Consider the following 11,484-nt stretch of genomic DNA (forward strand, 5'->3'; position numbering starts at 1 on the left):
TGGCCGCAAGCAGCCTCCAGGTAACACAAATATCTGCATCATTTCTGGGGCTGAGGCCCCACTTCACAGCCCAAAGCATCAGAGGGAGAAGGGAACGGTGGTCGGGAGCAGTGATGCCGGCACAGCCAGACGCTGCCTGTTCTTGCCCGCTTGCGGCCAGGCTGTTGCTTGCCCCTGCTCCTGCTCCTCCTGGTCCTGGCTTGCAAAAGGAGTGGATCAGGTCAGGACTGACTGCTGCACTTTGGGGTGAAGCCTACATAAAACAGGACAGAGAAGACAGGGAGAAAACCTGGGGGAGAAAGTGCATTTAGCACGACAAGCATCTGCAAACCCCAGCTCCCATCCCTAGCTCTGCCTGGTGTTAAGCCCTGATTTTGGGGAGCACATGAGTGGGAAGGGCAGATGCTGAGCCTGGCTTGGGGAGGCTCTGGAGCCAGAAGGGAATTCCTTTCTGCCCAGTAACAGCATGCACATTCCAATTGGTTTCACAGCTCAAAGGCAGAGCTGAAGAAAAGGTGTCACGTCCTTGATATAGAGCCGGGTTTAATTAAAACTGAAGGAGCTTGATTGCTGCTTTCCGCGCAGCCTCCCCTCCAGACTGATTAGCATTCTGCAGTCTCCGCTCCCAGCTTCTCGCCTTAATTAATGACTCCTTGCTTATATTTTCTTTCCTACTTGTCATCACTCGGGCTGATGAGCTTGGCTTTAACCCTGCAGAGGCCAGTTTGCCAAACCCACTGAGTGCAGCCGCGCCAGGAGCTGGCATGGGGCAGAGGGAACAGGGGAGGCAAGGGCAGGTCAGGGCTTTGCGACCAGTGGTCGGCACCAGCTCCCCTGCAAGCCGAGCATAGCTATCCTCTGCGGAGCAACTTAGTCCTGCCAGTTGTGTGCCGGCTCTGGTGCCCACGCATCTCCCCAGCGTGCGTGCTGTCAGCCTGATGCTGCTGGGAGATGTCAGACCCAGGTACCAAGAAGCTCATGTGCAAATCTGGCAGCCCTGGTGGCGGTTTCCCTGTCTGCAGACAGATGCGGCTGGGGGAGGCAGAAGGCCAGGGGAAGCTGTTACAAGGACAGCTCCTAATTCCAGGCCTGGCAGGGCAATGGGCTCAAGCACTGCCCTTGCGCTCGTGGGAGCAGGACCTTGTACAGACACTCTGCAAACAGCCAGGACAGCACTGCAAATGCATCTCGCGGCAAGACAGCCTTGCCGGCCAGAGAGGTTACGGTGTGACAGGGGTGGTCAGGGCACGTAGCACTATCAGCTATAGAGAATTCTGCTTATTTGCTTTTGGCTTTAGCCGTTGGTTCCTAATCCATGGCCAGCCTTAGCAGGTTGCCAGCTGATTATTTTAATTCTTCCAACAACCACGTGCTCTCTTCCCCTCTCAGAGCTTTCAGAAAAGCCCAGAGAAATGCTATTTGCCGTATCTCCTTTATCAGCTACAGTTTTGATTAAGAACTGCTGGCTCTTCCACCTAGTCGCCCTGTGGGCTCTGAGCTGCCCAGGGCTGCTCTCCCACGCTGGCCAGGCACAGTGCATGAAGAAGGCATCTTTCCGCAAGCAGCTTTCCATGATGGAGGAGATCTGTCTTACTCACGGAACAAGCGGAGGAAGCAGACGAAAGAGTGGGAGGTTTGCCAGAGATGCTTCATGGGGCTTCTTTAGCAGCGCAGATAATTACAATGATGGATTTGGAGTCTGCTAGAAAGGCAAAGGTGGAGGAAGTAATGGAGTTCAGATGTTGGCTCGATACCCTGGAGTTTAATTATTTCAGCTGCTGAAGAATTGAACAGATTCTTGATGTTTGCACATAACTGCAGTGTGCACTTTGCATTCCCTTGCATGGGTGAGTGGCCGCCTCAGAGATAGGCCTTTTGCTTAATAACATCCATGCAGCTTTGTTAGGAGGCTTTGTTCAGGGCTGTTGCTTCTGCTGTGGGTCCTTGATGAGACACAAGCAGGTTTTCAGTCTTTGCTTGCTTGGATGATCCAGATCCTCAACCTGGCTGGTTTCGGTTGTGTCTTACAGCACAGCAGCGGCTGCAGAGCTGGGGAGGTTGCTGCTGGGTTCAGTGGCTGGGGATTCAGCGCGTCACTGCAGAGCCGTGCTCTGAATGAGGAGGGGAAATGGAGTGTATTTGGAGGCCAGGCAGCGGTGAGGGGGAAGCAGGGCCCTGGGTCAAGTCCTGGTTGCCACGGCATGCTGGCAGCCTGACGCCATGGGCCCCAAGGAGGGGGATGCACCACCACTCCGGAAGGGACCTGGAATGTGTTTGATGGTGTAGCACAAGAAAAACGAGGAGGTTGGCCTGAGTTTAACGGCAAAATAAATAGCAGAGGGAAACCTCTGCTGTTGTTTTCATTCTTTGTTACTGCGCAGACACCTCTGGAATATGCGGAAAGCTGCCACCAGCCTCACACCTATGGGCTGTGCAGGGAAATATGTGGCCCGGGATGCAAGAGCAGGGGGAAAAGCTGCTGGGAGAGGCCAAAGACTCCAGACCAGGAGCAGCAGAAAAAGCAAATAGTGCCAGCGAACAGCTCTCGGCACAGCATGAAGCCGCACTCTCCTCCTCCCCTGGAACCTTTTCTTTCCTTCTTTCCCTCCCCAGCACCTAACTGTCTTTTGAGATACAGTTGCCGGACACGGCAGGGTAGTCAAGGCTTTGGCATGACCAGCTGACACAAAGAAACCTAAAACTTTTCTCAGTCCAGTGCCAAACACATGACATGGCTCTCAGCAGCCCAGTGCTTCAGCCCTGAGGCAGGAAAGCAGAACTGAGTGTGGTGATTCCTACATGATGCTTTTCCCGCCCCCGAAAACCAGATCCCCTTTTCTCTTTCTTATCTGGTATTATCGATGAAGTAGTGGCAAAACTTCTTACAAGCCTGCTGGTTTTATTTGCCTCAGCTCATTGTACCAGTCTCCGGGGGACCACCAGCGCTGCCTCACCTCTCATAGAGGAAGCAGTGCTGCAAAAGAGGCAAGGCAAACACTCAGCTGGCTGCAGCATCCCCACCTTTCCCCTCCGAGCATACAGTCAGGAGCAGTTATTAAAAACCCCAGCACCAGGCAAGACAAAGGCCTGAAGAGCTGTGGACAACAATGTCACGTGGGCTCAGGCTAAAAGCTTCGCTCCGAGCCCCAGCTAGGTGTATTTGGGGTTTGAGGAAAGCTTCTAAGCTGTGTCTAGTTAGCAGACAACGTCAGCAACTAAGGTAACTGCAGTGATAAAGAGCATTTCAGCTGCCTGCTCTTTGGGCACCTTAATGGTCTCCTCAGCAACAAGGCTGTTGAGTGCAGAAGCGTTGACAGCTGGGTGTACGTGGACACCAAGGCTAGGCTGTGAAGATGGGAAGAAACAAGAGAAGTAAAGACTGGACACGAAAGTCACCTGCTCCTCACACAGGGACCACCCTGGAAATTCTCTGCCCTGCCCAGACGTCCCTCCCCAGCCCCTCATCCCCTTGCTGTCTCTTCACAGCACAGCCATTTTACCTGGCAGGGGGCAAGGCACGAGTTCAGCCGCCTTCTCCCCACCAGCTCCGTACTTATGCAGGAGTGCAGACTGGGCAAGGCTGCTTTTCCTCTTTGCAAAACATCCCATCTTCCAGCTTGAAGCAATCCCGCTGAGATTCTCTTTCCTCTATTTGTACGGTTTCACGGCAACTAACTAGATTTAAAGTTTGGATTTCTTGGCTGTGGGAGTCAAGATCAGAAGGTGAGTCAGCACCCATGTACTTCGACCTGCAAACAGACTGGTGTTTGAATTCAAACAACTTTGTGTTGTCGCTTCTAATTTCAGTACCCAGTATGAGGGTAGCAGTTACCAAATCCGGTGCTGTGCCTGGGGCCTGGAACATAGGTAAAGAAAAAGGAACGAGCCACTCTGAAAAAAGAGAGAATTTGGCTGAGTAGTCTGAAAAGGCTGACAGGATTTTATTTAAGTTCAAAATACAAAAAGGTCATATTGTCTCCCGCCCCCTCATTATCCTTCGCATCCAGCATACTGTAACCACGTATCAGTATTCACAGTGACAGCTCCAGCCAAACCGCAAGACCGTTAGTCCCAGTCATGGCCTCCAGCACCCCACAGATGAACCTATCTAAAAGCCATGCGTATTTCTGGTATCTCAGCTTTGAACATGGAGGTCCACTTAGCCTTTTCCTGGACAAGAGGCCAGATATTAGAGAACACGCTGACCTGAAGGTCTCCGAAGAATGCTCCAAACTGTGGCTGTTGCATGGTTAAGCTGAATCCTAAGAATGGACACTTCCAAACCAGCGATTCCCAAGCTGTGGGATGGGTATTGCTACCGGCACACCACGTCATTTAGGCGTGGCACACAGCTGGGAACTCAGATTGTTATTGGGCATGTTCTTGTCACCCTGCTGCTATTCGTGCCTTACCAACAAGATTTATGGATCCCTGCTCCAAAACAAAGCTATCTACATCTTCATTACCAACCACAGCGGTGCAGAGGCAAGAGATTAACAAGGGCAATTCCCTGCATCCTTCATAGCTGCATCACTTCAGGCTCCCAACAGAGGTCACAACTCGTTCCTCATGCTGCACTTGAGGTCCTGGAGCAGCACCGCTCCATGACAAGCAAGAAACACACTATGGGTCAGCTCTGGGTTTGGTGCTGCTGTGGCAGCTGTAAATCCACCTCCATCCCAGCCCAATAATATGGCTGAATACACAACACCTCCTACTGCAACTGGACCTCTTGCCCAAGACTGCCAGTAATAAGAAACACAAAAGTCAGTCAGTTATGGTGAGTTTTTTTGCAAGATGTAGATGTCTGCCTAAAACTGCGCTAGGATTAAGTCACCCCCCAAACTTTATTCTTGCATCACGGCAGCTCTGACCTGCTAGCTGTCTACCTGGGTATTTTTTGCAAGTGTTTCACTGTAGTATTTAAGCACTAACTTGCAGCAGTGATTTAAAAACCAGGGCCAGTGAAAGCTGTTAGTCTAGTGATTAAAAGCTTTGTATCCCATTTGTAACCAGACAGATTCTCTGCCCTCTGACCGCAGGCTCTGGGGAAGGTTAGGATTAAGCCTCAGTGCGTGTTTCTCAAGGCAGTATGTTTGCTCAGCTGCTAGCATGCAGAATTAAGCGTGTGTTCTTCTCACGGCGCAAAGCCTTCTGTTGTCCAAGGCATCATCCAGTTTCTCCCCCATGCAAGTGAGTACTGCAGAGGTGGCAAAAGGTGCCTGTTCCAAGCATTTCTGTGATGTTGGCCAGCTGCTGAGGGCACTAGTCAGGGCTGGTGACTGCACATGGCATCAGCCACCACCTACATCGAGCTGAAGTGCTCAGGAGAAGGCAGAGTATCTCTGGAAGGGGTACCCTATTCAGTGCCAGCCCATCTGACAAAAAGAAGAGTAACTCTTTTTTTCCAGAATTCTCAGTTGCAGCACTCTGTTGTCTCTGTTGTCCAAAGCCTGCTGCCTCCCCGTGAGGCAGCTGTGGCAGCACCCACAGGGACAGTCTGAGCACCGCTGGAGAGTGGATCTGGCAGGAACGGCTGCTGGCAGCAATGTTTATTCAGCGATCTGAGAAGCAAGCTTCAGCTTCCTCTTTCTCTCTCTAAGGCTTCTCCTGCTGCATCAGGAAGATGATTTGGAAGCCCATTACCTCTTCTCCATCTTCTGCATCTGCAGGCTGAGCGACGTGAAGCTGGCCAGGAGGTCTGTAACCTCGTCCACCTGACAGAATACAGTTGGCCGTTAGGCAAAGGAATGCAGCTGCGCAGCTGATCACCCCCATGCAGCAGGGACCACCCTTGCACCAGGACTGCCAGCAATGCCCACACTGAGGTTACACTAGGACACGACCCCTTTGGTCCCACAGTCGTGTGGGAGGGCTCCTGTCCTCACGATCAAACAAGTCCTAATCTAAGGCAATGGGAGCTTCTCCCCATTCCTCAAGAGGTCAATGCTTGACCTCCACCTTGCGTGATTTAGCCAGACCTTAAAAGAGAAGTGTGTTGCTGCATTACCCAGAACTCAACAGTGGTACCAGGGCTGTTTCCTCTAAGCCTGTTTCTAAGGGCCAACCTTTTGTAGAAAAAACCCAAACAGGCCCTGCAGCCCTGTGTGGTTGTGCTGATCCTGGCCTTAAAACGCCTGTGCCCTCGACCCATCTGATCTTCAGCTTCTCTGCTGAGCTGCCAGGCACAGCGATGCTTTCTGCATTTTGAATTCCAACCCAAAGGAGTACCACGAGTCATCACGTAACTTGCCCACTTTACCCAAGTGGGCAAGAACACTTCCATAACCGTGTCTTGAATGTCACCTTGCTCATGCAGTTGCATTCCCCTAAGCACAGAAGTCACAACACAAGTAGGTGAGTCACATAGCTCAACGCCGCCTACCTGCTCCTTTGTGCTAGTCATCTGTAACCTGGAGCAGAGGTCATCCAGCTGTTCCTTTTGCTCGTGCCTCCCCAGACGCTCCAGGTATTCCCGCAACATCTGGATAATCTGAAACCAACAGGCATAAGAGGCAAACATCAGACAGCTGCACCAGGCCGGGATGTTTTTACAGGAAAAATTAAATTACAGTCAAATTGCCAAGCACAGCCTTGACGCTGTGGTATGTGGCAGAATACATGACCCACAGAAAAGAACACATGCAAAGCAACCAGAAAGCACTAATGGCAGCATCAGAGCCCAGTGAGTCACCAGAGGCGTTGATCAGCCACAGATGGACTAGTCGTGATCCCTGTGCCTGGTTTAAGAACGGGCAAGAGAGACAGGCCCAGCTGAAGAAGCACAAGGTCTAGCCCGGAAAGCACCAAGCTTTTCTTTATGGCCAGCTAGCTTCCCTCACTGCGAGGAGCAGGGACTTCCCACTCCAGCAGGATCTGCTTGCGCACCGAGGATGAACGTTCTTGTGGCTCCTATATGGCTCCTGAAGCGAGGCCCACACCTCGTGCATTTGTGATGCAGCCCCGTGACTGCTTTCCTACCCCACGCCTCCAGGTATCGGAGCAGGGCAGGCTGCGCTAGGAATGCAAAGTCCCTGCTGGAATGCGTACAAGCCATGGTTACAGCCCCATGCTGTGGTCCCTCTCCGGCCACAAGGCATCTGTCTTACATGGTGGTTGAAGAAAAGAGAGTGCCCCATACAGCCCGAGAATTAAGACATTCAATGCATCCTTGACCTACCAGAGCCAAGAGAGGCCCTGCAAAAACTCAGAGTAGCGGTTGGGAAAAAGGAAGGTCTCTGGAAACAGAAGGAAAAAGTCAAACTCTCCCCAGAGCAGCTAAGAGCCTACAGACAGGTATTTAAATAAAGGGTGCAGGAAACTGCCAGGGGCTGCAGCGCCTTACCAGATCATGGGACTGTTTCTTTTACCTGTTTCACTTCAAGGCGTACGGCCTCCAGGCTGTGGGAGAGTCCTTCCTGCAGGATGTTTAGCTTTGATTTAGCGAGGTGCAGTGGGGTTCTGCCAGCTCGATCCAAGGCATCAACTCTGGCCCCTGCAGGATGCATGAGCAAGAACAGAAAGTGAGGTCTGTCTTCAAGGCTTAGTGTCCCCGGGGAGTATCAACAGGGGCAGGGCAGGAAAGGGACAGGCTGTAATTGTTATAGAGGAAATGTTACCTCCGCGCAGCAGCGTGGTGATGACGGGAACGTGGTTCGTGCAGGCAGCTGGGGAGGGAAAACACAGGACACACAACTCAGAGGTACTAGCAAACAACAAAGGAGTTTCTGCTCAAGCACGGAGCTTGCTGTTTCCCAAAGGGCTCTTTGCCATGGGAAAGAGGAACAGCCCGACTGCTAAGGGTAACCTCACGTGCAAGCCTGGGTACTCTCTCTGGAACAGACGTCATGCTCCTTGGGGCTGGCAGAGGGAGAGAAATGCATTTTCTCTACCTCTGACCCTTAAACCTTCATGACGAGTGAAGCTAATGAAATGCAAAGAATCTCTCCTAGGTCCTTAAAGCTGAGGATGCAAACTGTGGTACACAGGAAAGAGGAAGGCGGAGAGGAAAGAAACAGCAAGGCGGTGTTCACCTCACCTCTCTGCATGCAAAGCTCATCTGTTTGGCACTTACCCAAGTGTAAGGGGGTGTTTCCCAGCCCGTCCCTCTGGTTTGGGTCAGCCCCGTGGTCCAGAAGCAGTTGCACTGTAAACAAGGAAACAGAGCCACATCAGTCCCTTCCCTTTGCCCCACAGGTCAGGCCCACGTGGGCCGCAGGTCCACGCGGCAGCCACCAGGCTGCCTTAGGGATGCTCCTGTTCAGCTCATCAGCTTCCTCCCAGAGACAGGGGACGGAGGTTTGCGCAGCAATGCAGAAGGACCCAGCACAAAGCCAGGCAGTGCCACTGCCCCTGGGCTCCCTGAGGGGAAGAACTGGGACTAAGGACACCCTTCCTTCTGCACCGGGACAGCCCTAGAGCTGGGAGCTCCTGCTGCCCCTTCAGCAGGGGGACATGGCAAGCCCTGGAGCAACTTTGCCACAAAACACACGGAAAACAGCAGTCTCTGTCATGTGCTGAACCAAAATAAAGAGCATCCTTTGAAATCTCTGCCACAGAGAAGTCAGATGACAGAACTCCCCCTCCCCACTCACCGATGTGATCGTTGCCGTTGCAGGAGGCAAAGTGCAGGGCTGTCCGGCCTTTGTCGTCCGCGGCACAGGGGTCAGTTCCGTCCTCCAAGAGTTGCTGCACTGACAGCACCAAGGAGGAGAAGAAAGCAGGTAAGCTGAAGGGGCACCTGATCAGAAAGGGGTAATGCTACCTGCCCTTCTGCGGTTAGATACACACTCTGCTAGCTGTCAAGTCAACTGGACTCGAACCAGCTCCAGCCAGCATCCTGGCTCAGCAGAACCAGCCTAGGCAGTGTGCCCTCCACCCTCTGTTACAGCCTTCACCAGCTTCCAGGTACTGCCACAGAGACAAGCCAACAGCTGTAATGGCTAAGGCTAGGGATCCATCTAGCCAAATATTCAAGCTCCTAGGACAATCAGCAGCAAATGCCTACAGAAGAGTATAAAAAGATAGCAAGGATGTGGGGCTAACTCTCACGGCCTTTAGTCAGCTGCATCTCGGGCACTTCCCAAGCCAGAAATAGCATCCTGTGCTTACTAGCCCTCCATGGGCTTTCTCCGTGGATTTGCACAGTCATCTCCTGCATCTGTGTAAACTTTTCACATCAACATGGACCTGCAGTGAGAAGTTTCACAGTGTAACTCCATGCAGTGAGAAAAAACACCTCTTCACACTTGTTTTGAACATGCCGCTTCCTAGATTCATCTGAAACTCCTAGGTTTTGCCATACTAACGGTGGCTACTGATTGGGAAGCGGGCAAGTGAGCGCACCAACCTGCCAGCAGCAGTGCAAATATACCCTTAGGAGACAATGTATTGAAGTGAGCTAGTGAACAGCCTGAGTAGCCATACCATCATCTACTCACACTTGTTCCCCCTGCTTTTCCACTCAGCTACTTCTTCAATGCCACCACTGACACTTCTTGTAACCTGAACTACCTCCTTTTCTCAGATAAGAAGGAAAAACCTGCTCACACAGAAAGACAGAGAAACCAGTATGAGTCTCCAGTACTGCGTATAACAAAGGCAAAGAGACCGGTAAAGGCTGAAAAGATCAGCCTCAGTGAAAGCAGCATCTACAGCAACATGCGTAAGGGCAACTGTAAGGGCTATTACTCCTGTGGTTTTGAGATTATCCTGATATAGTAATCAGTGTGTAAAATAAAGCTCATTCCGTAGCTGTTAAAAATACTGACAGATTCGCTATATTTTGAGATCTTTAATAGCATATCCTGCAACAGTCAAGACTGACCAGTATTGGAGACAAGAAACTAGATAGCTCAGACCACTGAAAGCCACCATTGGTCTCAGCTTCCAGAGATCGAATTATAGTCACATTTGAATTTCTTCTTCCTGTACACCTACTGCTTTAAGTGTGGTACAGAAGTGAAAGGAACACCTGAAAAGATGGAAGTGGCATTAACGGGGTATGTTTGATACTCCAGAAGAAAGACAGGGAGACTGACAGTACCACCAGTGAGAACCATCAATGGGGAGCACTTTACCTAGTCCTTCCCTGAAGTCAGTAGGAAATGACATAACCTCTCCCACCCAATGCCACCATAGGAAACAGCAAAGTTTTTATTTGTTGATGAAGAATAAATTCATCATCAGACACTTCCTCAAGTTGCAGAGCACACAAAAGACAGCAGGACTGTAAACAGGGGAACCTGTGTATCAAATACAGGTGTAAAACTCTTAAGATGGATTGGAACCAAGACTTTCATAAAGCCTGATTCTTTCATTCTTCCTCTTGACTTGGTGACTGAAGCCAAGCCTTTGTGTACTGACAGAGCTCACAGATTAACTTTATCCATCAGTTCATGAAACAAGGTGTATTGTGAAGCCGAAGGGTAAAGCACACCAGACAAACCCCCATCCTGATATATTGGGAGTTTCTACAGGTCAAATCAGTTTCTAATTCTGTTCACAGAATGGCCCGATGAACAGTTAGGCCAGCACAGCTGAGGGGACAGTATAGTCTAAGGAGGGACAATGATAAGGGCCAGACAATATAGGCCAATATTGCTGCCGGACACTTCATATCAAACCCCACCTAATCTACAGAACCGAGAGGTAAAGGGAGTCACAGACAGGTCACGAGCCTTCTCTAAAGTCACGGTGAGAGGCAGAGTCCAGCACTGTTCCTGGTTCTGATCTACTGGGTCACACTGTCTCATCACACAGGGTATGGCTTAGATAATCATAGCTTTTCCACTTTACCGAAACAATACTTTCTTGCTGCTTACAACTGGGCAAAAGTTACGTACCAAAAAAGCTGGAATAGTGCAGTGCTGATTTAGCTTAAGGCAGTTGGAAAACTAACGCTATGAACCAGATGCAGTGAAAAAGTCAATATTATAACCAGCCTCACTCTGCTCAGAGAACGAAACAAGGCTCCAGAAAAGCGGTTTCTAGTTTTGCAGTATCTAAAGCACTATGTCCACAAACTATCGGCACCCTTCTCCTCCTCTCCTAAACTAAAGGTCCTCGACAAAACTGCCCTTCCAGGAAGAGGTCCCAAGTAGGATTGGCAGAAGTCCTACCTGTGTCCAAGTCATTGCTATTGGCAGCTTCACGCAGCCTTTTCAGAGCTATGGAGAAAAGAAAGCGATTACTGGAAAGCGCAGAGGAAAAAGGAGCATTTCCCTACCAAAACATCCCATCCCGGCGCTCGAGCCCAGGTGCAGGGCCCAAACCGCACTGGTGCTGGCTCAGCCCAGAGAAGGGGAAGCAGGAGATCCAGATGCCAGGTAAGAATTGCTCTCCTTATCTCCTCCTGAGGCCGACCACGGGCCCTCCCGCTCCTGACGGGCACCCTCCCCTGGCGGGAGCAAGGGTGCCTTCCCAAGCCGCTCACCGAGCGGATCCGACCTCCTTCCGGAGCCCCCCACACGGGAAAGCCGAAGC

At 51.2% G+C, this 11,484-nt stretch overlaps 2 protein-coding genes across 2 annotated transcripts in view; one reads left to right on the top strand and one right to left on the bottom strand.

Annotated features, from left to right (window-relative positions):
* Window positions 1-3,917: 3,917 nt before the first annotated feature.
* On the bottom strand, window positions 3,918-11,240 carry ANKRD54 (ankyrin repeat domain 54). Its single transcript, XM_009332668.1, has 8 exons — window positions 11,228-11,240; window positions 11,121-11,168; window positions 8,595-8,693; window positions 8,075-8,146; window positions 7,620-7,667; window positions 7,371-7,495; window positions 6,386-6,493; window positions 3,918-5,717 (listed from the first exon to the last, which is right to left on the bottom strand). The coding sequence occupies exons 1-8, from the start codon at window positions 11,238-11,240 to the stop codon at window positions 5,643-5,645; spliced, it is 588 nt and encodes a 195-aa protein (XP_009330943.1). The 3' UTR covers window positions 3,918-5,642.
* An 80-nt stretch (window positions 11,241-11,320) lies between these two features.
* The window catches only part of EIF3L (eukaryotic translation initiation factor 3, subunit L), a 12,727-nt gene continuing 12,563 nt past the window's right edge, over window positions 11,321-11,484 (top strand). Inside the window, exon 1 of the mRNA XM_009332669.1 lies at window positions 11,321-11,327. Within this exon, the coding sequence (XP_009330944.1) occupies window positions 11,321-11,327 (7 nt within the window). The remainder of the gene's footprint in view (window positions 11,328-11,484) is intronic.

Source organism: Pygoscelis adeliae, unplaced genomic scaffold, assembly GCF_000699105.1.
Source record: "Pygoscelis adeliae isolate BGI_AS28 unplaced genomic scaffold, ASM69910v1 Scaffold399, whole genome shotgun sequence".
In the NCBI taxonomy this organism is placed as follows: Eukaryota; Metazoa; Chordata; class Aves; order Sphenisciformes; family Spheniscidae; genus Pygoscelis; species Pygoscelis adeliae.